This window comes from Megascapheus bottae, chromosome 16, assembly GCF_031878675.1.
Source record: "Megascapheus bottae isolate mThoBot1 chromosome 16, mThoBot2.hap1, whole genome shotgun sequence".
In the NCBI taxonomy this organism is placed as follows: Eukaryota; Metazoa; Chordata; class Mammalia; order Rodentia; family Geomyidae; genus Megascapheus; species Megascapheus bottae.
Genome location: NC_143524.1, coordinates 1,883,970 through 1,907,937, shown reverse-complemented (window position 1 = coordinate 1,907,937; position 23,968 = coordinate 1,883,970). Strand labels below are relative to the sequence as shown.

General features: G+C 62.4%; 2 protein-coding genes across 4 annotated transcripts; one reads left to right on the top strand and one right to left on the bottom strand.

The window, feature by feature from the left end:
- The first annotated feature begins 6,987 nt into the window (after positions 1 to 6,987).
- Positions 6,988 to 7,837, top strand: Phlda2 (pleckstrin homology like domain family A member 2). The gene is made up of 2 exons (XM_090348641.1): positions 6,988 to 7,422; positions 7,555 to 7,837. Exon 1 carries the CDS (start codon positions 7,012 to 7,014, stop codon positions 7,405 to 7,407), a length of 396 nt encoding a protein of 131 aa, XP_090204767.1. The 5' UTR covers positions 6,988 to 7,011; the 3' UTR covers positions 7,408 to 7,422; positions 7,555 to 7,837.
- Positions 7,838 to 9,431: 1,594 nt separating this feature from the next.
- Slc67a1 (solute carrier family 67 member 1) lies at positions 9,432 to 23,724 on the bottom strand. 3 transcript variants are annotated; one of them, XM_090347159.1, is made up of 11 exons: positions 23,608 to 23,724; positions 22,868 to 23,115; positions 21,115 to 21,212; positions 20,598 to 20,758; positions 20,197 to 20,329; positions 15,769 to 15,875; positions 14,452 to 14,559; positions 13,980 to 14,080; positions 10,976 to 11,077; positions 10,638 to 10,758; positions 9,432 to 9,663 (listed from the first exon to the last, which is right to left on the bottom strand). In XM_090347159.1, the coding sequence occupies exons 2-11, from the start codon at positions 22,973 to 22,975 to the stop codon at positions 9,476 to 9,478; spliced, it is 1,227 nt and encodes a 408-aa protein (XP_090203285.1). In that variant the 5' UTR covers positions 22,976 to 23,115; positions 23,608 to 23,724; the 3' UTR covers positions 9,432 to 9,475. The 3 variants fall into 3 exon arrangements, with proteins under 3 accessions (XP_090203285.1, XP_090203286.1, XP_090203287.1); XM_090347161.1 differs by lacking the exon at positions 9,432 to 9,663 and adding an exon at positions 9,724 to 9,817; XM_090347160.1 differs by lacking the exon at positions 14,452 to 14,559.
- Between the last annotated feature and the right edge of the window lie 244 nt (positions 23,725 to 23,968).

The window sequence follows — 23,968 nt, the reverse complement described above, 5'->3', positions numbered from 1 at the left end:
GCCAGCACTGAGTTCTGAGTTGTCTTTGTCTGTGCAGTACTTACCTGGGTTCTGGCAGCAGGTGGTAGCCTGTCTTTTTGGTTGGTTTGGAGTTTGAAAGCTCATTTTAGGAAGTGGCTGCGTGTAATTTGCCCTCGCCTCAGTGTTGCCCTTGCCGGTGCCCCCCCACCACACACAACACAAACACACACACACTCCACCCCACCGCCCCAAGCAGGCTGTCTCACTAGGCGTGGGCCTAGGAGCTCTTTGCAAACTGCGAGAGGCCTTGAGAATGAGACCTGGGTAAATCAGAACCCCCAAGAAACTTTCCCTAAGAGAGTCACCTGCAGTCACCTGCTCACCCCACCCCTCAAGGCCTGCTGTTGACTGTCTCACCAGGATGAGCCTGGGATCCAGAAGCAGCAGCCTGGAGCTGATTCTTCAGTGGCCAGCAGCAGACCTTGCCTTCCCACCTAGGAGTGGAGGGCTTGGAAGTGGGCTTGGGCCATCAGAGCCAGGTAGCTCGCTCTGAGCCCAAGAAGCTTACAAGGCCAGGCCTCCTGGCTGGCTTCAGCTGCTCCAGCCTCCCCCATCCTAGGAAGGTTCTGGTCTCACCCAGCTGCCCCACGGGGTTGGCCTGCTTCCAGAGACGGCCCAGCATGCAAGTGGCACTGGTGGGCAGTCACTGGAAAGGATGGAAGTCTCCCCAGCTCTAAGTGTCACTAACGTGTCCATAACATGGCCACAAACATGTGGTTCAAGGGTAATGTGAAGACCGGTCGTGACAGCATAAAAACTGCCTGTGCAGTTTCCAGAATATTCACAGGGACGGTCGTCAGTGGGTAGCCATGGACTTTTCTTTTTTTTCTCCCAATACTGAGGCTTGAACTCAAGGCTGGTACTGAACCACTTGAGCCACTGTTCACATCTAGTGCACCAAGTTGTGTCGGGCCTGCTCGCAGGGCCTGTAACCACCCCCACCCAGCAGCTCCACGTCATGTAGGTCTGTGGAGCACAGCACAAGTGGCCATGTCTGGGTAAACTGGACCTGGCACCAAAAAAATAAAATCGGGATATTTGCTTGTTGTGTACGTTAGACCTCTAAGCTGACTTTTTTTTTTTTTTTTTTTTGCCAGTCCTGAGCACTGTCCTTGGACTTTCTCAAGGCTAGAGCTCTACCACTTGAGCCTCAGCCCCATTTCTGGCTTTTTTCTATGTATGTGGTACTGAGGAAACAAACCTGGGTCTTTGTGCACGCCAGGCAAGCACTCCACCACTAGACCACACTCCCAGCCTGAAGCGGACTTCTTAAAAGTTCCCCTAAGTGGGTAACTACTTAGGACTGTGGCTTCTTCCTAGTCGGTAGTTTTGCCGTCACCCCAGCAGATTGCAGTGGTCTGACCTGGGTTTTGTCGTGGCTGTGGGCCTTGGACCCAGCTCTACCAGGGGTGGGTCTCCGAGGTTGCCCTGCTTCAGTGGCCAGGCTGTCCTGTAGACTCATGACCTGTTTGCCCAGGGCAGGGCCAAGCGGAAGTGTGCCCCACTGCCCCTGCAGCTCCTACCACCCTAAGACGGTCTGGGCCTAAGGAACCTTCCAAGGCCAAGCCCCCGGCCTGGTGCCAGCTGCTCCAGCCTTCTGATCCAGAGCTCCAAGGGCTGTGCTGCCAGTGTCAGCGCAAGTAGGGTCCCTGGGGTTCTGACCTCTGGTCTCCTTGTGGCTCCATCTTAGCTGCCACTCCCCCCAGGCGTCTAAATACTGCTCAGGGCTGGACACGATAGGTGTGGGGACAGGCCCTTGGCCTGCAGAGCTCTGGGAGAGGCCCTGGCTCCCTGCCAGCCTCCCATATCTTGAGGACCTTTGGCCCTTCCTCGATCTTCACAAGTGAGTCCACCCACTTCCACCCAGCTCCTGGGCAGCCCTTGGACCCGGTCCTCGAGCACAAGCTGTCCAGGCCCTCGGGCCCATCTTTTGTTTTTTAAAAATCTATGCATTTAGAGTAAATTCCAGGTTCTCTGAGATCTTAAAGCCACTGTCCTGTAGGCCCCGTGCTGACCTGGACACTCTTAGCTGGGCATACCTGCCCAGTCACCTTGGTGTATGTGGGGGCGATGCCCCAAAGTCTGCCACCTCTGCTCCAGTGTGCCCAACCTGCTGAGTCACCTCCAGGGCAGCAGCCGGATGTTACTTTCCATGACGACTGGGCACAGCACGGGGCAGTTTCCCATCCCATTCCTCCAGGAGTCTCCAGAAAGCGGGGAGACGCCCCTCCTCAGACCCCAGTGAGGCCAGACAGGCTGCCCACACCACCTCCCACTTCCTGCGGGGAGACAGCCCCTGCTTCTCACCAAGACTGGAACAGAAACTGCCGGACAGTCCAGAAGGCCTTTGGGTGGCAAACTCCCCAGCCATGGCAGGACCAGGCCTCTGGGGGGCCTGATGGGTTGCAGCAGAGGGCGGGGGGGCTGTGGGTGGCTTTGGCTGGCTGTGATGTGCGCAGGCCCCACCCCCACGGGCTGCCATTCCTACCTCCGCTATGAGGGGCACAAGGAGAGCTGTTAGAATCCCTTTCTAGGAGAAGGGCTGGACACTCAGGCCCCTGTGCCCGGCTGTTCTGTGAGTGCGAAGGTGGATACAGACGGACAGAGGCCCACATCCTGTGCCCAGAAGTATTCTTTTGTTATGAGGGGCTCTGCCAGGTGAGGGGACCTTGAGGTCTGGGGTGGGCCAGGTGTGACCAGGGCCTTCAGAGGCAGGTGGGGCAGCAGAGACCAGCACAGCCTGAGTGGTATGGCCTGCCCTATCTGTGCCCTGACTGAGGCCCCGGGGCCTGCTCTTCCCACGGCTCCCCCGCCTCTACCGCCTTCCCAGAATGCCTGTGTCCCAAACCTGGGATCAACCAAGAGCTCCCCAGCGGAGCTTTCCCTATGCCTCATCTATGGGGTTCCAGGTCCCAGGCCAGGAAAAGTGCCTGACTGGGGCGGAGGCCCCTCCTCAGCCTGGAAACCCCACTCCCCAGGGTTCCCGGAGGCCTTCCCTCAACTACTACAGCAGTCCTCTGGCCCAGCTGCTCGAGGTGTGTGCGTGTGTACATGTGTGTGTACATGTATGTGCGCACACGGCCACCAGCGCTGCCTGCTCTGCCTGGGCTTTCTGACTCAGGAATGGCGCTCTGCCACTTGAGCCATCGACAATATCTCATAGACAATAGTCTTCCTGGGCTGGCTTCACACTGACCCTCGGATCTCAGCCTCGTCCTGAGTAGCTAGGATTACAGCACCTGGCCGGGGGTCCAGACCTCTAGATTCGCAAACAGCGTAGGGGACCTTCTAGCCTCTTTGTGGATTTCCTGAGTGACTAGACTGGCTCACACTGCATTCCAAGGCTTCTGAGAAAGACACGAGAGGTGACGAGGAGTTCACCAGTGGCAGGGGAAGGGGAAGGTGGGTGTTGAGTAGCATTGCTGTTTCAGTCCCCATCCACTTACAGGGCAGGGTCCCCTAAGACTCCAGCTAAGGGGCTCAGGGCAATGAGGATGCAGCCCTGTGAGGCCAACACTGGGCCCAACGTGGGTGCCTGAAACCAGGAGAGGCAGGCCAAGCTGCCTCCACCTGTGCCTCGCACTTTTCTCAGGCTGCAACTGGGAAGACAGGAACCCACCGCTGGCCTGAGTCACAGGCCCTGGCCCATGGGCCGGTGACATGTGGGTGCCCCTCCAGCCACCCCCCCCCCCAGATCCTGCGGTGGGATGCGGGGACCTCAGCCCCAGGCAGCTTTGTGTCTGGGGGGAGGTGATCTCCCTGGCAATCCCAAGGGCTTCCTGAAGGAGGAGCCAGGGCATCCAGGCCCTCCAGCCTCCGTGAGCACAGCCCACAGGAAGAGGGTGGTGCCAAGGCCCAGGCATCCTGCCAGCTCAGTGACACAAGGCTTCCTCACAGGCTGCTGGCCTTGCCCAGCTGGTTGGACAAGTGCCTTGGGGAAGTGACCTCACTTCAAAGAGGTTACCTACTCTCCCTCCAGAGAGAGCCTCACAGGGCTGGGCCCCGGGCCAAAGGCCGACATGAGTGTCCAGGCCTGATGTCTGGTTCCCTTGTCACTGTCAGCCCGGAGGCAGGACCCCTCTGCCCGCGCTCCCTGGGAACCCCAGATGCAGACCCTTGGTAAATATTAGAACACTTGGCCAGGACTGGCGCAAACTGACGTCACAACCTGAGGCCCTGCCCAGCGCCTCCCTCTCTCAGAACCATGACCTGTCCCAACCCAGCAGCCTCTGGCAGGGCCCCAGGCCCTTTGAATCCCAATGCCATGGTTTGCTCTGTAACACTGGCTAGGCCACTGCACCACTCTGAGCCCCCACTTCCTGAGTGACCATGGAGAGAGACTGAGCCTCCATGAGGCCACACTAGCCTTGGCCTGACTTCCAGGATTCATCTTTCTAGCCCAGAAACCCCCCTTCCCCCCACACCTGTCCTAGAACCCTGACGCCATGCCAAAGGGTCCTCTGCCTCTTGGCTACCTAAGGCTTTGGTCCCCAAAGCTCCTCACCTGAGCTGTTGAGTCAGAGCTCTGCTTCTCCTTCTTGCTGACCTCAGCTACCCAGAAGTAAGGTGCCCCCATCCCCCTGCCAGCCCAGGGGATGGAATGGTGTCTTCTTGGCAGTGGGACTCGGCATGTGACGTGTCCTCTGAGCATCTGGACCATCTCTGGGGTGTCACCAGAGAAGCAGATCCTAGCCAGGTCCTGCAGCTGTGGGGCCAGCCAAGAGTTCATGTGGCCTCTGGTATGCCAGTGGCCCTGGGGCAGGCACCACTGGTGATGAGTCTGGCCGAGGCCACCCCACCCTTCTGGAAGGGGAGCCCAGAGGACTCTGTCTCCCTTCCCCTCCTCCCCCCCAACCAGTCTTGACCTTGTATAAGGGGAACAGTGGCGGAGGGGTGCAGGAGCCTCTGAGGAGACTCTCCCTGTCCAGTGCCTGGTCTCACCTTCCCCCAGGCTGGCATCTGGAACTTGGGAGCAGAGCAGGTCAGTGGCTGGGGGAGTGGCCTCGGGTACCTGTCCCCTGGGCCTCTCTTCCGCCTTCCTGCACCTTGGTCTTCACTTTCTGTCTCATACTTCCTGCCACTCCTGTGCTTTCCCTGCCAGCCCTTTTTCCCAGGGCCTGCATCTGACCTGGCAGACGGGTGGATCCCAGTGCCAGCTTCTCTGGGCCCTGCCAGGAATCCCTGGCAGCCCTTCCCAGCCCCCCTCCTCCAAACCCTGCTTGGCCTTCTGCTCTCTGTGCTCCGAGGGGAAATGGCCCCTCCCCCCGTCTTTCTTCTGCGATCCCAGCACCAGCCAGGCCAGCAGGTGCACCCTAGGTAGTTAGGCAATACCAAGCGTCTACACCAGGAGCTGAGCCTCCACTGACTAGCCTCTGATGGGGACTCAGGTGGCTCTGGGCTCCCACAGCAGCAGTAGAGAACCCTGCCCCTTTGCCTCTGGTCTTGCTGGTCTCTCCTCTGTACTCCATAGAGCAGCCTGTTAGCCAGGCCCCGGTGCCCACAGCCCAGGGCAGGGAGCATTCTCTCAGTCCCACCAGCCTGGTGCTGGGCTCCCTTCACCTGGCCAGTCAGCTAGGATGCCTTTAGTGACAGGAAACCCACGGAGCTCTTTGCCAAGGGTCCCTGAGGGGTCCCGTTCACCCTATAGCCTGCTCTCCCACGGGTGGCAGGCAAGACTTACTTGTCCAGCTGACCCTAGACGGCTGCCTCCTTCCTCCTAAGGTCAGCCTCTGACCTCTCCCCCAGCTCCCTGGCCCTTCACCGCCCTCCCGGGCCCCTGGGCATGTGGTGGGCAGCCAGGCCTAAAGCCTGGTCCAGGTCCTCAGTGACTGCGCAGGCCGGGGGTTGAGGCTGCAGCGGGGAGGGGCTCACTGGCCACAGTGAGGGCGGGCAGGGGGTCCAGGACTTGGTTTGAAGTTCTCAGGAGGCTGACAGGATCCTGACAGGATCAATGCTTTCCGGACCAAGGCACTCATTTTGCTCGTGGCCTTTCAATGCAGCAGCGGGGCTGGTTCTCTCCTAGGCCTGGGGTGTCAGTGCTGTTCCCCGGGGCCCTGACCCTCCCCTCCCCACCCCTGGGAACCCAGGAGAAGCCAGCGCCCGCTTCCTGCTCCTATTAAACCCTTTAAAGGCAGAGGACCGACCAGACAGGGCGCTGATTCACCCAGCCGCCCTCCCCCCAGGCCGCCCTCCCCCCCCCCCCCCCCCGAGGCCAGCCTCTCCCCCCCAGGCCGCCCTCCCTCCCCAGGCTGCCCTCACCCCCAGGCCGCCCTCCCCCCCAGGCTACCCTCCCCCCGCCAGGCCGCCCTCCCCCCGAGGCCGCCCTCCCCCCCCCCCCCCGGCCACCCTCCCTCCCCCCGCCGCCCTCCCCGCCTGCTGCGCCCGAGGCCTCCGCCTGGCTGTGTGGGCGCAGCCGGAGGCGTCCGTACCCCAGGTGCGGACATGGAGGACGGGCCCCCCACTCGGCCCCAGGCGCTGCCTGCTCTAACCAGAGGCGCCAATCCCGGTACGGGCTGGGGTCCGCGCGGCTCAGCCCCGCCGGGAAGGTGGCTCGGGGAGAGGCCCTGAGCGGGCCGGGGCGGCCGGGGTGCGGCGGGACGAGGGGCGCCCCGCCTTTCCTGCCCCCGGAGCGGCGGCTGGGGCCGAGTCTGGGCCCCGGGAGGGGGCACGGGGCTCCCCGCGGGTGAGTCACCGCCCGCGCAGCCGGCTGCGGCGCATTCCTCCACCTGCTGGCCGCAGAGGGCGGGCTCGGGGCAGGGTGGGGGCCGCGAGTCAGCGCAACACCCCACCGGGCCAGGCAGCTGCGGAAACGGAGGGGGCGGCGGCGGCCTCGGCCTCGGGGACTCCCGGGCAGGACCGGGCCTCTGGGCGTGGCCGGGCGGGGGCGGGGCCAACCGGGGGCGGGGCCAGCGGGGCGGGGCGCATATAAGCCGCGCTCCGGCCCGCGGCGTGCAGAGCCGGCTCGGCCCCCACCTTGGCCGCTCGCGGGACATGAAGACCCCCGGCGAGGTGCTGCGCGAAGGCGAGCTGGAGAAGCGCAGCGACAGCCTGTTCCAGCTGTGGAAGAAGAAGCGCGGCGTACTCACCCCCGACCGCCTGCGCCTCTTCCCCGCGGGCCCCGGCGCGCGCCCCAAGGAGCTGCGCTTCCACTCCATCCTCAAGGTGGACTGCGTGGAGCGCACGGGCAAGTACATCTACTTCACCATCGTCACCACCGACCGCAAGGAGATCGACTTCCGCTGCCCGGGCGAGAGCTGCTGGAACGCGGCCATCACGCTGGCGCTCATCGACTTCCAGAACCGCCGCGCGCTGGAGGACTTCCGCAGCCGCCAGGAGCGCGCGGCGCCCGCCGCGCAGCCCGAGTCCCGGGCGGCCCGCGCGTCCTGACCCGCCCGCGCCGCGGTGAGTGCTGGGCCCCGCCGGGCGGAGCCCCTGGGGCGCGGCGGCGGGAGCCACGGTGTCTGGGTGTGGGGGGTCCGCAGCCTGCGCCCGGCCGCCCGGCACGGCCCCCCTGACCCCGTCCTCTCCTCACAGAACCACACACTGGACCAGACCGAGCCGAACCGGCCGTACGGGCCGTGCCGGGCAGCAGCCCCGGGGATGCCTGGGAGGTAGGGAGTCCAGGCGGGCTTCCCCCCGCCGACCTCGCAGGACCAGCGGAGGATCTCCCGGGAGCCGACCCCGCCCCGCTGTGCGGGTGCTTTAACTTATTGGACTATTTATTTTGTTGTTACATCGTTCTGTCTTAATATTTAGTTTTTGCATCCTTGTGCCCATTCCAAATAAATGTTTCCATATGTGCTCTTTTTTACTACTCAACAGCTGTGACCAGTGAGCTTCTTCCCGGGAGGCTTGGGGAGGGACACCCCCCCCTACCCCCGCCCCGCGTCCCAGGGGAAAAGCTCGGCAGCCAGCTTTAAATGAATGGAGTCATTCCCTGGGCAAGGTCCCCAGCCTCCCAGCACGCCCAGGAAGTGTCCTGGGTGTGGCTTGGCTACTTTCTGCTCCTGGGTGTGGTCTGGAGCCAGGCTGGGGTGGCGATGCCTGGAAGTTAACTCACTGACCCATCTGAGGCCAGCACACCTCCCCCAGCCAAAAGTGCCATGCTGCCTGTGGAGTGGCTTCCTCGAGTGCCTCCTCCTGCCCTCACGCCACCTGTCTAGCTGCTGACCAAAGTCTCTTTAGTGGCTTGCCTCCATGGGCTCTTGACCCCACCCTGGGCTGAACCCAGAGTGTCTCCAGTCCAGCTGCCTGCCAGCCCTCCCAACCATTGCCAGGGGTGTGGGGAGCTAACAGATGGGGGCGGGCCTGGGTCTCTCCCTTGGGCCAGCCTGGGACAGTGACATGGTCTGAGAGCTCACCAAAACACCTGCTGGGCGGCAGGTGCCTCCTCACCTGCTTCGACCTGGGGCTGAGCCCGGAGTCCCTGGCAAGCGGGCCTAGCAGGGAAGATGGCTGGCCCTTCCCCCACCCTGGGGAACTGGATGGCAGAATCTGGGGACTGGGCCACCACTCTCCCTCCAGGGAGCATGCATCCTTCCAAGGCCTTCCTGCCACAGGGACACCAGTGGGGAGGCCAGGGTCCTAGTCTCTGTCACGTATCCACAGGGGGCAGGGTTTTGTCCCAGACATTCCAGCCGGGTCTCCATCTACCCTGAAGCGAGGACTGCCCCTTACTGGGTCCAGACCAGAGGACATTCTGTGCAAGCTACTGTCACCTGTGAAGTCCCTGTGTCCTTGGAGCAGAGGCTCCTGCAAACAGCAAGAAACAGTGGCTGGGGCCCTGAGGCCCAGGCCTCTCCCACACCATTAGGGGTTACTCTTGGGTCTTAGATCTGGAGCGAGGTTGGGTCTTGGCTGTCTAAGGCCCCTCGCCTTCTGGTTTGGGGTACATGGGACTCTGGAATTGGTGGATTGCTACTCCTAGGAGCTCCAGGGCTTCCCCTTGTCACCTTGATCCCTCCTGTCCAGAGCTGGAGGTCGGGGTGCCCAACCCCCATGAAGGCCATGGTGACATTGGGGTTACCTCCTGGGCCCTCAGCTTCTTGCCAGGCCTTGCTCCCCTATCTTTGTGTGTGTGTGGGGGGGGGGGTGGGAAGTACTAGGGCTTGAACTCAGGGGGGAACTGGTCCTAACCTTTTCCACTCAAGACTGATACTTTACCACTTCAGCCTCAGCTTCACTCCTGGCTTTTTGGTGGTTGATTGGAGCTAAGAGTCTCAGGACTTTGCTGCCTGGGCTGGCTTTGGGCTGGGATTCCCTCGTCTGCCATGTTAGCTGACTCAAGGGCTGGGCCAGTGGTTTGAAACAACGCTAAGTGATTCAGCTGCACCCCTTGCCCAGGAAGCCTCTGGCCTTCAGCTCCATCCCTCCCACCCAGGCCTCCCGCCACAGACACAGGAGAAACCTGCCAAAATCCCAGGCCATTTATTGTCATCTGAGCGTGGGGCAGTGGTTACTGGGCTTTGTCCCTGTTCTGGGACACAGGCGTCCTGCAGAGGATCAGGAAAATGAGGGCATTGACGGCGAGCTGCACGTGGCCAAAGACAGGGACCCCGAAGCTTCGGTACAGGAGTCCGCCCAAAGTGGGCCCCACCGTGCGGGTCAGCGGCTGCACAGAGGCACTGATGCCCAGCATGGTCCCTGGGGAAGCACATGGTAGGGAGGTGTGGGCTGCCCGCCGTCCGGATGCAGCCTGCTCCCCTCCCCCTCTCCACCACACCACATGCGCAGGTACTTCCCCAACGTGGGCCTCAGCATCCTCTCTGTCTAGAAAGTTCTTGAGCATGAGAGGAGCCTGGGAATGGGGTCACAGGTCAGGGTGCGGGCCACGCCCTCCAGCGCTTGCCACGAGATCCTATCATACTTGGGCTCTCACCAAGGACATCTGGGGTGCAGGCTCTCCTGTTCTTCCAGTACCTAGGGCCCCGGGGAAGCCGGGGGCTGGAGCTAACATGGCTCATTGAAGATGGGTGGACAGAGGGGAGCAGCATTCACCTCCACCGGCCAGAGCTGCCTCCTGGCTCCCCGGTGGGGTCTCTACAGGTGACATAGACCAGCCTCCCACTTCCCAGAAGATCCTGGTTCTGGGGCTTCCACACTCAGGCCTGTGAGCCCCCACCCATGATCAGGGTGGCTGTAGGGCAACTTGGTAGTGGCCTCTCTCACTGCCCACACAGCCCAGAGACTGGCCCCTCTGTGGCTGTGGTTCCCAGAGGATCAGGCCCCACACCTTCCTAGCTGAGGCCTGGGGCCTCCTCCCTGCCGGGCCCCACCCGCCTCCCCATCCTTTCCCCCACTCCCAGCACGGGCTGCCGGCTGGGCTGTCTGGAGGCCTGCCATCTCAGCCCCACGGACTCCCCAGCACACCCTTTCCTGCTCTGTGCCACCCAGCCAGCAAGTGATGAAGGGCTGGCCCAGCCTCTGGAGGATCTGGCTCATGAAAAAGCCCCAAGTGCTTATTTCTCCCTCAGCCTCAGAAAGCCCCTGGATATGCCAGCAAGCACGTGAGTTGTGCCCAGGACAAGGCAGCAGGGCCTGGGGCAGAAGTCCTGCCTGAGCCCACCTTCTGCCCCAGGCTCCTCACCCCATCCCAGCGGGGGGAGACACGCCCTCACCTGTGTCTGCGGCAGAGACAGACTTGGTGAGCATGCTGTCTGTCACTACGTTCAGGGTACACAGGCTGAACACCAGGCCGGGCATCAGAAGGCAGTAGTGGAAAACACTGGACATCAGTACCTGGCAGACGCCATGGGGGTCGTGGTGAGCCAGGCCATGCAGGCTGCACTGGCCACAGGGGGCCACGCAGGGCCAGGGAGAGCCGCCCCCCCCTCCAGCTCTTCCACTCCTGAATGGGGGCTGAGAAGGCCAGGTCAGAGGCAGGCCAGTGAATCAGCATCCAGGGCCCGAGGATGGTTCTGCACCCCAGCTCTGCGGGGTGGGGGCCCCTTCTCACCATGCCCAGTCCCACCATGGTGAAGACGAGCACACTGGCTCGCAGCAAGGCATCCTCCGAGAAGTAGCGGCTCAGCCGCCCGATGACCAGACCCTGGACCACCTAGGTGAGGGAGGGCAGGCTCAGGCTCGGGGCTGGACTACGGCTGGCCCCACTGAGGTGAGATGCCCCTGACTCCGGGAAGCCCCTGGGGGAGGGTCTCACGTTCAGCTGCAAGGACAGAGGCTAGGAGCACCTTACGATCCCTGGGGAGACAGACGCCTGTCCATAAGGGTGGAGAGCCCACACCAGGGACGCTGGGGGACAGGGGGAACAGTGACTCAGCAGGTCAGGCCCAGTCCACAGGCTACTCCCAGGCCAGGGTGAGGCTCCCTATCTGATCATGTAGGGTAATCAGGAAGTGCCACCTCCACCAGACAGGAAGTGCCTGGGCCAAACGCCAGGAGTGGCGCAGCCCCAGGCTACTGGGGGCAGGGTTGGAGGGGCAGGGCTAGGCCTGCCCAACCAGCCAGGCCACTTTCCTCCTGTGCTTGGCAGAACCCCACTGCTTCCAGCTAAGCCTTCAGTGTCTCAAAAAATAGCCAGGCACTATAATTCTGGCTATTAAGGAGGCTGAGATCTGAAGACCACAGTTCAAAGCCTGCCCAGGCAGTGAAGTCCCTGAGTTGCCTATCTCCAGTGGACCACCAAAAGCTGTAAGTGGAGCTATGGCTCAAGCGGTAGAGTACCATCCTTGAGCAAGAAAGCCTCAGGACCAGCAGAAAAATAGCCCTACTCCGTTTTGGGCACCTGTGGCTCATACCCATAAAGAATTAGTCCTGGCCAAAAAAAAAAAGCCAAACAAGAGTACAAGGCCCTCCTGCGTTCAAACCTTAATACACACACACTAATAATAATAATAATACTCTTAGAATTGTGTTGGCTTTTTTTCCCCCACTTTTTTTTTTTTTTTTTTTTTTTTTGCCAGTCCTGGGCTTGAGCTCAGGGCCTGAGCACTGTCCTTGGACTTTCTCAAGGCTAGAGCTCTACCACTTGAGCCTCAGCACCACTTCCAGCTTTTTTCTATGTATGTGGTACCATGGAATCGAACCCGGGTCTTCGTGCATGCTAGGCAAGCACTTTAACCACTAGGCCAAACTCCCGGCCCCGTTTTCCCCCACTTTCTATTGTTTTCTTTTTCTTTTTCCCAGCTTGCACTCTGCCTCCTGAGCTAGATCTCTAGCCTGGCTTTTTGCTGGTTATTTTCGAGGTGGAAGCTTGCAGGCTTTTCTGCGCAGGCTGGCTTTGCATGTTCACCTTCTGGGTCTCAGCCTCCTGAGTAGCTAGGATCGCAGACACTGGTGCCATCTGCCCTTGGCTGGCACAGCGGAAGTGGCAGCATGAGAGGAGATGGAACCCTGCCTGGGCATCGCCGGCGGCAGCCCTCCACCTGCACCCCATCTCTACCTCCCACAAACTCCAAAGGAAGCTTCAGCATAACCACCAGGCCAGGCTCGCCTCTCTCCTCAAGCCTCCCTGCTACCCCTACCCTAGGCACCCCTGCTCTGTATCTGCCCCTCTCCCACCAGGCAGCCCCGGCCTAGGGGCCCCTCCTCCACTGAGACCCCCCTCCCTCCACCAAGCAAGCTAGGAGACCCCCCCAGAAATGTTGCTGCAGCCTAGTCCTGTCCCCTTGGCCCCCCGATCCCATGGCTCCCTCAGCCCTGGCCCCAAATACCATCATCACTGCATTGCCACCTCTGGCGGCTCTTCCCTGTGGGACTGGACGGTGACCTGAGCCGCACTGGAGGACAGGTGGGTCTTTCCCATTAGAGGGTCTTGCTCAGCATCCCAGGGGCTCTGGGGTTCTGCCATTCAGAACAACTCTGAAGATGGCCCAGTGGCCTGTCCACCACAGGCGTCTTTTTTCTGTAGGTACTGGGTGGGTCCTGTGCTCCCTGACCCCTTCCCTCAGGGCTGGCACTCCACCCCTCGAGCACCTCCACTCCTGGCTTTTGGTGGTTTATTAGCCATAAGCCTCACAGACGTTTCTGCTGGGATGGCTTCAAACCCAATCCTCAGATCCCTGCCCCTGAGTAGCCAGGATGCCAAGCATGAGCCGCTGGCGCCTGGCTTCCATTCTCTCCCCATTGGGAGGGCCCTCCCTGGCTGGCTGCCCCGCAGAGGCCGTCCTTGTCCAGTGTCTCCCTGGAGCAGCTATTTGAGCACCAGGTCTAGGCTGGTCGGGGCTGAGCACAGGAGCAGGTGGCAGGAATGCCTCGAACTTCTGGAGAGCTCAGCGCCCCTCCCCCAGGCTCCCACAATAGCCCACCGGAGCGGCCAGGCAGCCGCCCTGGGCCTGGGGACACGCCACCACCTGTTTCTGCCACCCAGGGTCAGATTCCAGGAAGAGCAGGGATAGGCCAGGAAGCCAGGAGGTCCTAGGGCACGGCAGAGAGGAGGCCCACCCAACCCACTTCACTGTGTCCCCAACACCTGACCCGGAGGAGCTGTCTGCGGTGCTGGCACCCGTGGGGCCAGCCCCGGGTCCTTGTTGGGGCTCCCTGATGTCTGATGCTTTGCCTTTCTACCTCACTGCATTTGCCCGAGACCCCTGGGTAGACATGGTACAGGGAAGGAAGTCACATGGCGGGGGGGGGGGGGGGCGCGGAGGCAGGAGGCAGCCAGGCTCGCCACCCACACCGAGGCCCCACTCTAGGGTCTGCAGAACCCAACCCAGCACCCACGTGTACCCTTGCTGACGGCAGCTCCCCCTCTCCCACTGGGGTGCGCCTTCCTGGGCATTCCTCCTCTATCAGAAAGGACTGTCAGGTAGAAGGTTGGCCATCTGCCTGGGGCCCTTAGGTGGCCTGAAGGCAGATGGTGCCTAGTGCCGGGGCCAAGGGCAGGGAGCTGAAGGAGAAGCTCAGCGAGGAGGCAAGGCCCGAGGCCGGCTGAGCCGGGGTCCTGAGGGCGGAGTGAGGCACCTCCTGACCGAGACCCCTCATTGCCCCGCCCCACTCACCATCTGGAGAACCCCAAAGAAGGACATGAGGTAGCCAGTCTGCGCGGCCTCCAGCTGGAAGAAGTCCATGGAGATGATGGAGAACATGATCATGAACAGCCCTGGGTGCGGAGGCAGAGGGCGGGTGAATGCAGCTCAGCTGTCGCCCCTGGAGGTGGCGGGGCCACTGAGTGACCAGAGGCTCCTTTGTCTCTCCACTTAGTGTCTTTGCCTCTGAAGCCAAGCGTGGTTAGAGTGGAAGATGCTGGAGCCTGTGCCGGAGCCTGTGCCAGAGCCACCTCCCCCACCCCCAACCTGGTGCTACAAGGACTGCGATTTGGTGAAGCCAGAGGGTACCTGCAGCACCTGCCCGCCCTCACCCCCTCCCCTCCCCCGTGCACAGGTGTGCCAGGCTTGGCCCAGGCCAGGGAACTCCCGGTGGGCGGAGGGCAGGGGTGGTGCAGCAGGTCCTCGGGGCAGGGTGTGGACTCACCCGAGGGGAGGCTGGAGACGACTTTGATGAGGAGCACGCGCAGAACACCGGGCAGCCGCAGCAGGCGGGAGATGGCCTTCACATCAAACACACTGCCCTCGGGCCCAGCTGGCGCCGTGGGGAGGCCTCAGCCCGGCTGCGGGCCTTGCCCCGCCACACGAGGGAGCTGGCTGCCCCCCAGCCTGCCTCCCCATGCCCCCAGGAGGGCACTGGACCATCGGTCACAGTCCCGCAGCTCTGGGAGCCCTGTGTCAGGACCCAGTGCACCTCATTGGGGACCCTGTGGACTCGTGGTCAGGGAGGCCCTAGACCTCCGCCCTTGCGTAAAGTGTATAAGCCTAGCTAGGCTGGAAGCTGAGAGCTGAGGATGGCAGTTCAAAGTCAGCCTGGACAGAAAAGTCAGAGACTCTTACCTCCAAGTAACTATCAAAGAGCTAAAGTGGGAAGCATGGCTCAAGTGGGACAAAAAATTTCGCTTGGCTCAAAACCAACCAACCAAGTCACCCGAAAACCCTCAAACAAATAAACAAAAACACCTAGGGTTGGGGGCTCATGCTTATAATCCTGGCTACTTAGGAGACTGAAATCCAAGGATGGTGGTTTGAAACCAACCCCAGGAGGAAAGTCTGTGAGGCTCTTACCTTCGATAATCACACACACACACACACACACACACACACACACACACACACACACACACAATCCACAAGTGGTGCTGTGACTCAAGCAATAGCTCCCCTTGAACCAAAAACACTCTGTGACAGCACCCAGGCCCTGAGTTCGAGCCTCAGCATCAACACCACCACCACCAACCCAAACAAACAAACAAAAAGGCCAGAGGGTGCCAACAGCCAGAAGGCATGCCCTGACCCCTGGTCACTTTCACCTCTGATGGTACAGGCCTACCCCCTCCCCTGCGTGGCTATCCCCTCAGGCACTCTCCCACGTGACTCTCAGGTAAGTGTCCATCTCAGCCACTGGACAGAGGTACAGAGTCCCGCCATGTGCCAGGCACATGGGCTAGGGTCAAGTGGGGCCTTCCTGGAGAAGACTTAGGAGGAACAGAGCTGGCCATCCTGCTCGGCCTTGGTGACGCTCGCTATGTCATGTTCACTGGCCAGCTGGAGATTTGGGGCCCTGGGAATTCTGTCCCCTATCCCATTTCATCCTCCCTCCTGCCCCCTGTCCCAGGTACACCCCCAGCTCACTCCTGGGGCGTCTGCAGCCAAGAGGGGCTCAGGGGATGAGAGGGGTGGCTTCCAGGTGTTTCCTGGGTCCCTAAGCCTCGGGGCACTGGCTTGGCCGAGAGGGACTTACCTGGCGGGGGGCCCTGCGCCTCTTTGGTGGTGCTGGGAATGTAGGTGAGACTGAGGACAACTCCCAGGAGGTTGGCCACGAGGGCCACGATGGTGGGACAAAGAATCCTGGGGACAAAACCTGGGATTCAGGTTGTGGTCCCAGGGGTGGCATGTCTGTAGCCCTTGCCCCACAGACTCGCACGCCATGTTCACATGCACGCACACTCTAGCACACGCATGCACATGTCACTCTCCCCAGAACTCTGGCGGGAAGCCAGGTGCAGGACAGGTCTAGGGAAGCCAGTGGGGCCAGGAGCTGCCAGGACCTCGGTGGCTCTGGGTCCCCGGCACACCCTCCCATCACCCAGGTCGGAGCATTCATGTGGTGTGTCCTTTCAGTCCCTGCCGCCATGGCTCTGGCCCTCACACCCACTGACCACGACGCTGGCTAGTGGGCCCTGGTCCCCAGTGAGACCTCTTTGGACCTCAGGGGACTGGGAGAGGTGTGCTGTCACCCCACCCCCACCCAAAGCAGTCCCGGGAGAGAAAGGCCTTTCTTCTGTCCTCTGAGCCCCAAAGATCCCTGCCAGGGCCTGACCGGGCTGAGACAAAACCTGCTTTCTTTGCCAGATGGTCCGGAAGTGCACAAGGCAAGGGCTATTTTGGGACAAGTGAGGTGGGTGTCAGGGTGCCAGGCCCCTTCTCCTGGATCCTGAGTGATCCAGAATGAATGGTGACCAGCCAGCCAAAAGCCAGGATACCTCAGGGATATGGGACCCTGGAGACTTCTCTTCCCCACGCAGGACTCTGACTCCCCCAGAACCTAACACCCAAAGGGAAACCAGAATGGGAAGGAAATTCCATAGAGCAGAGGCTCCTAAGAAGTCCCATCAGCCCCTGTCACAAATCCCTCCTGCCATCTGGAAGCTAGCTGGGGGTGTCAGGGTCCCCCTTTGTGTTGTGTGAGGGTGGACACAGCACACAGAATCACTAGAGCTGACATTTGGGGCTCTGACATGTGGGGGTCACCTGTCCTACCTGCTGCTGTGTCCTGCCCGGATCATGTTCTGAAAACCAAACTTGGGGGGCGGTCCGTGACAGTACCTTACAGCTCCCAGAACCCCCAGAGAAGTCCCAAGCCCTCCGTGGCCGAACCCTGCCTGGCCCCAAGGGGTCTCTTGATGATCCAGCCTTTCAACAAACCACCAGCCCTCCCTGCGGGCTCCACACTGTTCCTGCAGCCCACCCGGGCACCTGTCTCCCAGGCCAGCCCCACTCCAGCCTCTCCCGCCTGTTCAGGTGTCCAGAACACCAGGGTCTACCTGCTCTTCCATGCCAGGGCTCTGGGGAGGTGCCCAGTGGACAGGCTGTCCTGTGGGTCCAGGAGTCACTTTGTCCCAGACAGCTCATGAGACAGACTTCATTAACTTCCCCAGGTCACGGGGGAGGGGGCTTCTGGAGAGAAGGCTGCGCCCTCACCCAGGTCACAAGCTCGGCCTGGGCAGCCCCGGGGCGGACAGGCTGTGGAGTGAGTGTGATGAGCTGAGCCAGGGCAGGCCAGGCTCGGGGCACTGGCCACGTGATGCCCAGGAGGGACAGAGGTGACCTGTTATCTCAGGGGACAGCCTGACCTCCAGGGGCTGTGGCTAGACCCTCCCCCACCCAGATCTTGGACTCACTCCAGGTCTGGTGGCATGGGTTTCAATCCTGGGCACTCAAGAACCGGGGGTCCTGGCTTGGAAGACATGAGTAGAGCTTTGTGACTGGCTAGCTGGACTGCTCCTCCCTCCTCCTCCTCCTCCCCTCCTCCTCCTCCTCTTTCCTTCCTTCCTTCCCCCTCCCCCTCCCCCTCCCCCTCCCCCTCCTCAGTGCCATCCCCCACCTCTCAGCTCCACTGGCCCCTCTGGCCCTGGCTCTTGCAGGCCTGGCTCCCCTTCGAGTCTTCCTCCAGTACCCCAGCATGTCCCACCCGCAGGGCTGTGCCCAGCTGACAAGGACCCCTCTTCCTGCATGCTGCAGGAATCTGCCCACCACAGGCAGGGGCCCGTGAAGCCCCAGGATGTGCCCAGACTCCAGCTACACAGCAGGCCTCCAGATACCTCGGTGGGTCTGGCAGGCCTGTCTGGCCTTGGCCTCTGCCCCATCTCCAGGCTATGTAGTGCGATGCTTGGGGTCACAAGCCAGTGACGTGACCCCCTCCAGCTGTCTGAGGATGGACCAGGCAGACAGGCCGGAGCTCTCCAGGGACATCAGGCCTCTCAGCATGGGGCTCTGGGCTAGAGGAAACCAGTTCTACCAGTGTCCACCCCCTCAAGCCCAATGCCAAGGCCACTTCCTCCTCCTACCTGCCTCCCAGCAGCAGGGTCAGCATGCTGGGACTTTTCCTGGGGACAGGATACCCAGGGTTGGGCAGAGGGCAGAGGCTAGGGAGACCCCACAGAAGGCTTTGGTTTGAATCCAGGAAGGGGAAGGAAGGCGGGGTGTGGCCTCTGCTGGGCTATACCAGGAGTAGGGCAGGTCTGGGATGACAGGCTGCCTGAGCAGGGACAGAGGGAGTGCTGAGCCCAGTTTGGGGCCTATAGGTCCTGCAGCCAGGCCTCTGAATGCCATGGCAGTGAAGGGGTCACCACCCAGGCAAGCATGTGGGGTACAAGCTGTGTGGACCATGCTGGATAGCGAGGCTCCCATACAAAGGGCCAAAGGCAGATTTGTCAGCCCCAGGTCTCCAAATCCCAGCCCTGCCCTCTCACTACTGTGGGCAGCCACCATGCAGGACTGGCGGTCAGCTTTGGCCACCAAGGCTCCTTAAGCACCCCTGGATCTTCCATGCAAAGACCCCAAGGGAGAGCCTCCCACCATGGACAGCCCTAGCCATGTGCCTCAGTTTCCCCAACCACCAAAGAAATGGCTCAGTATAGGGCCAGGAGCATAGTCTAGTGATAGAGTGCTCACCTAGGATACAAGAGGCCCTGGGTTCGATTCCTCGGTACCACATACTCAAAAAAAAAATTCAGAAGTAGTGCTGTGGTTCAAGTGGCAGAGCACTAGTCTTAAGCAAGACAAAACAAGAACAACAACAACAACAAAATAGTGCCCAGGTCCTGAGTTCAAGTCTCAGGACTGGGAAAAAAATAAAAAAAGAAAGAAAATGCTCAGTGTATACACATGTCAAGGTTATAGACGGCCCGAAATATTCTGATGAAAGGATGCAGAAGGAATGAAAGATTCTGGATGGTGTGTCAAGGGAAAGAAAGGAGAACAGTGTTTTCTGGGTCCCTGGGAGGCAAAGGGCAGGTGAAAAGAGCAGAGGCCGTGCGTGGGGTTGGGAAGGCCGGCGGGCCAGCTGGCCAGCAGGATGCGTGAGTTGGCTCTGGCCCACCAGAGCTCCTCAGCACGCATGCGCCCGACACCCTGCAGCCATAGGAAGACCAGCGGGCACAGCCCACAGTGCAGAGAGCCTGGCAGCAGAAGGCAAGGAAGCCTTGCCCTCAGCAGCTGGTCTGTGGGCCTCAGGTGACTGCGTCCCTCTGAGCCCACAGAATCCTGGGGGCCCTCTACCCATTACCCATGCCTGCTACTGCCCCTCCATCCCTGCACCCTCTCCAGCTGCTTCTCACTCTAGCTGCCCTGGAGGGGCCAGCTCCCCAGCCTCTGCCTCAACCTCCCCCATCGTCTGGCCTCCTGTGGCCAGCCAAGCCTGCAAGACCCACACCTGCCTTCTTCCCGCCCTCACAACTCAGCTGCCCGTCCTCATAACCCTTGCTCCTTTCTCATCCTAAACACAACTCCTCCAAGCTAGGCTTATGTCCTAGCTACTCAGAAGGCTGAGATGGAGGGCTGACGTTTGAGGCCAGCCCAGGCAGAAATATCCTTGAGACATAGCTTCAAAATAACCAGCGAAAAGCAGGGGGAGGGATTTAGCTCCAGTGGCAGAGTAAGCAAACCCTGCAAGCAGGAGGCCCTGAGTTCAAACCTTGGTTGCACCAAAAAGGAAGAGGAGGAGGAAGAGGAGGGGGAAGGAAGGGAGGAGTGGGGGGGAAGGAGTGGGGGAGGAGGTGGCTCTGCCCTCCAGCTCTCACTGGGCTGGTCTATAGTTAAGCTCTTCTCCCATAAGGCACATCCTGCTGCTGGTATGGACAGCTGGGTCCAAGCCCAGGCCAGGGACTCAGGCAGGACCCAGCCTGGGAAAGCTCAGCCAGAGTGGTGCCCGACATGGGTCTTGAACACAGTCATGCAGGCTCAGATTTCTCAGGACGTGCTCTCAGGCAAGCGGGATGGAAGAGGGAGCGGGCTGTTTTTGAGAAAGTGCTGAAAAGTGACACTGAGCTGGCAGGCGGGCCTGAGTGCCCAGGCCTTGAGCCCTTCTCCACCCCACTGCCGGCAGGCGGCTGGGCGGGGCGACGGCGCCCCCTGCTGGCTGCCCACACCGCACTGCCCGGCCACTCACCCGAACGCCGTGCTCAGGGTCCCGCCCAGCAGGGAGCCGAGGATAACACCCACGCCGAAGCAGAGCCCCAGCCGGCCCAGCGCCTCGGGCCGCTCCGAAGGTGCCGTCAGGTCCGTGACCACCATCTGTGCGGCTGGGGGCAGAGCGGGTCTGAGCCTCGGGCCTGGGCCACAGAGGCCCTCAGAGACCCCCTCCCCCTCAGACCACTCCCTATCCCCCCCCTCCACCGACACCTCCCCCAGGCCATGCCTCGTGGCTTCTCCACCCAGATCCCCCAGACCACGGCTCACGTGGCCCTCCCCACCCATCTTCTTGCCATGGACTCTGGCCTCCTCTTCCGGTGACTCTCCCTTTCTTGAAATCTGCTCCCCGACCCCTCCACCCGCCAGCACCGTGCCTACCTGGCATGGAATGCATGAACACGGCCGGCAGGCGAGAGGCGAAGAGCAGGAGGATGCCGGGCAGGGCCGGGACGCAGGCGGCCGCCAGGAGCAGGTAGAATGCCGAGGCCGCCAGGAAGGACAGGGACAGCGCTGCCCGCGCTCCGCACTTGTCTGCAAACCTGGGACGGGGCCATCAGCCTCAGGAGGCCTGCGGGCAGCTGCCCCTTCCCTCCTGCCCCGGGGGCACCCAAACAGCTGGTGGGGAGGCCGGGCCCCGGAAGGGCTCAGCCAGGCACCTGTGAGAGGACTCCAGTCTCCCACCAGGCAGAGCTCCTCCCTCACATCCAGGGCACGGAGGGGGCACTGGGCGCCGTGGGTGGACACTGAGGCCCTCGGGGCCAGAGCCCTCCCGCACCTTGGTTGCTTTTCTATGGAGTGGGTCGGTCGCCTCAGGGAGCCCGCAGGAGCCACCCTGCGGCCTCTCATGGGGGTCCAGGCAGCTGAGGGCGGGGGACCCACACTCCTCCCACTGTACCTGCCGAACATGGGCCCCCCCAGCAGCTGGAGCACCCCGAAGGTCGTCTGCAGGTAGCCGAAACCGACGGAATCCAGGCCTAGCCTCCGAGACAGATACTGAAACACACGTGGGGCCTTGGGAAGGGTCGGGAAGGGCCTGGGGCCTGGAGTCTGGATCCGCAGGGGACCAGAGGGTGGGAGAGGGTGGAGGCCTGGTCCACTCCTGGCCGCTGGCCCCGGAGGGCTCTTCCCGGAGGACCGTCCCTGCTGCCCCTCCCTTGGGAGCTCGGATGTCCACGCTCAGCTTCAGTGCCCCCTTCAGTGGTACCTGGCCGGTGGCTGCTTCCCTCCGCTGAGCGTGCTTTGCTCTGTCCAGGGCCCCCTTCGTGCTCTGCCATCCCTGCCTGTCCTCTTGCTCACCTGACCTCAGCCTCCCTTCACCCCACTGGTGGTGCAGGAGTCAGAGTCCCGACCCCTGACCCACGACTCCAGGCGACTCCTCTGGGGTCCACCACACCTGAGGCCTCTGGAGCCCTTCCCTGCAACACCGCTTCCTCATCACCCTTTCTCCACTGCCAATACTCTGTCCTGTCCTCACCAGGCCTGGACCCCATCCCCTGGGGTGTCCCCACCCTGCTGGGATGGCAGCAGACACCTCCCTGGTCCCACCTCCCAGCAGCTCCCAGAGCAAATGCCTGTCTCCATTCACCCTGCCCATCTGCACCGCCTCCCCGCCTCCCCACCTCCCCGCCTCCCCAGGGCCTCTGGCCCCGCTCCTGGCCCTCATCAGTGTCCCTCTCCTGTCCCTTCACGCCTCTGAGCCAGTCCTCTTGCCAGGTGCTCCGTGCTTAGCCCTCACTCTGCCCACTGCTCCCTCTCCCCCTCCACTGAGGCTAACCCTCTGCGGTGGTGGTGCCAGTCCATCATCACGATCAGGAGTGAGGATTTCCCAATCTGCTGGGAGGAGGCCTGTGCGGTGGGGAGGGGTCCTAGGCTGGGAGTGCACGCAGACATGAGGGTGACAAAGGCCAGTGCTAACCCCAGTCCCCATCCCCAGGCCAGGGGTGAGGGCCAGGGGGATCACAGCAGGCTCTGGGCCCAGCCGGATTGCTGGGCCCAGAAACGGGGTGGCCCTGGGCCTTGGCCATGTGTGACTTTTTTCCAAGTGTTCTTAGGCCTCTGACTTGGGGGTAATATAAGAAAGACCACGGGTCAGTCGAGGCCTGTGTGAGCCTCAGGGCCTCAGTTCTGGCCTGTTGGACACTCCAGGGCGATAGGAACGCCCTCTGAGTAGACCCCACATCCAGCGTGAAGCCACTACTGTCCACCCCCTGTTGTCTCTGAACACCTCCAGAGCATCTTAGTGTTTCTGAGTGTCTCCACTTGGTTGAAGTCAGTGCCCGGGGGCTGGGCTTGAGCTTTTTCTACTCAGAGCTGGTGCTCTACTACATGAGTCACTTCTGGCTTTTGCTGGTTCACTGGAGATAAGAGTCTCATAAACTTGCCCGCCTAGATTGGCGTCAAACTACAACCCTCATATCTTGGCCTCCTGAATAGCTAGGATTATAGGTGTGAGCCACCAGCGCCTGGGTTCCTCCCAACCAGACAGAAAGGTCTACGTGGAGAGGCCTTCTTCCCGATGGTCCAGCTCCCTTGTGGCCGTGGAGGGCAGAGCCAGGGCCATCCAGCCTTGGGCTCCACTCCTCCTCCCCACTGCCTCCTCAGATGGCAGCAGGGGCACAGGCAGGGCCTCCAGGGCGCGGGTTACTCACCGGCAGGACGGAGAACTGCATGAAGAGTGTGGTGAGCTCCAGAGCGGTGAGCACATAGGCGAGTCTGATGACCCAGGCCTGGCCCGCGGCCGCCCGGGCTCCCTGCATCCTGGACCGGCGCTCAGGGCACTCTGGGAGGGATGGGCGCGGGAGCTGCTCGGCCTGCAGTGGGAAAGGGGCTGAAGTCCGGCTGCTCTGGGCGGGGTGGCGGGGTGCTGAGTCACCTGGTTGGCAGTGGAGCCAGTGGCCTGTGGGAGAGAACACACTGCAGCCTGCAGGCCCCACCGAGGCTCCCTGGAGCATGGGACCACTCCGGGCTGGGGCACAGACCTCCCCAGGGGGCAGGGGCACAGGCCTCCCCAGGGGCCAGGGGCACAGGCCTCCCCAGGGGCCAGGGGCACAGGCCTCCCCAGGGGGCTGGGGCCCTGCCAGCACGTGCCAGGCTCCCGCAGGGAGCAGGTGCAGGGCCCAGGCTCCCCGCCCAGGGCCCGCGGCGGGCGCGGGGCGGCGATTCGGGGACCCGGGCAGCGGAACCCCACTACCGCCGGAGCCCGGGGGGCCCAGGAGGCGGCGCGGGGAGTGGGGAGCCTGGGGCGGGACGGCGGCGCCCGGCCCTCCGCTCTGCCCGGTAAGCGGGGCGTGCGGCTGCCGGCGCGCACGTCTGGGCGCCCCGCGGGCCCCACGGGCTCGACGCTGCGCGAGTCCGGGACTCGGGGCAGGAGCTCACGCCACTCGGGTACCTGCCTTCGCCGGGCGAGGCTGGGCTCCGCTCCCGGTGAGTGGGCCCTGCGTCCCGGGGGTGTCGGGGACGCCCGCGCTTCTGGGGCCACCCGGGAAGCTCCGTCGGCGCCGAGCGGGCCCCGCCCCGTCCCGCCCGGTCCCGCCCCTCGCCGCGCAGACCCGCCCACCCCAGGTCCCGCCGCACCAGGCCACGCCCCCGGACACGCCCCCGAGCGCTCATTGGCCTGGTGGACACTCCTCCCACGCGCTCATTGGCCGGGATGGACACGCCCCTAGACGCCCCGCCCACGGCAGTGCCAGCCAGACGACCGCCGCCGGCTCGAGGCTCCAGGGCGCCGCCTTGCGGGAGACCCGCGCCTC

Bases quoted from the DNA above. Each gene is read 5' to 3' on its own strand.
- Phlda2 (XM_090348641.1), top strand. From the start codon at position 7,012: ATGAAGACCCCCGGCGAGGTGCTGCGCGAAGGCGAGCTGGAGAAGCGC.
- Slc67a1 (XM_090347159.1), bottom strand. From the start codon at position 22,975: ATGCAGGGAGCCCGGGCGGCCGCGGGCCAGGCCTGGGTCATCAGACTC. The intron at 20,330-20,597 runs GTAGGCACGGTG...CTCTGCCCCCAG, and splicing joins GTTCATGCATTCCATGCCAG to CCGCACAGATGGTGGTCACG. The intron at 10,759-10,975 runs GTGAGAAGGGGC...GGCGTCTGCCAG, and splicing joins CCATGGTGGGACTGGGCATG to GTACTGATGTCCAGTGTTTT.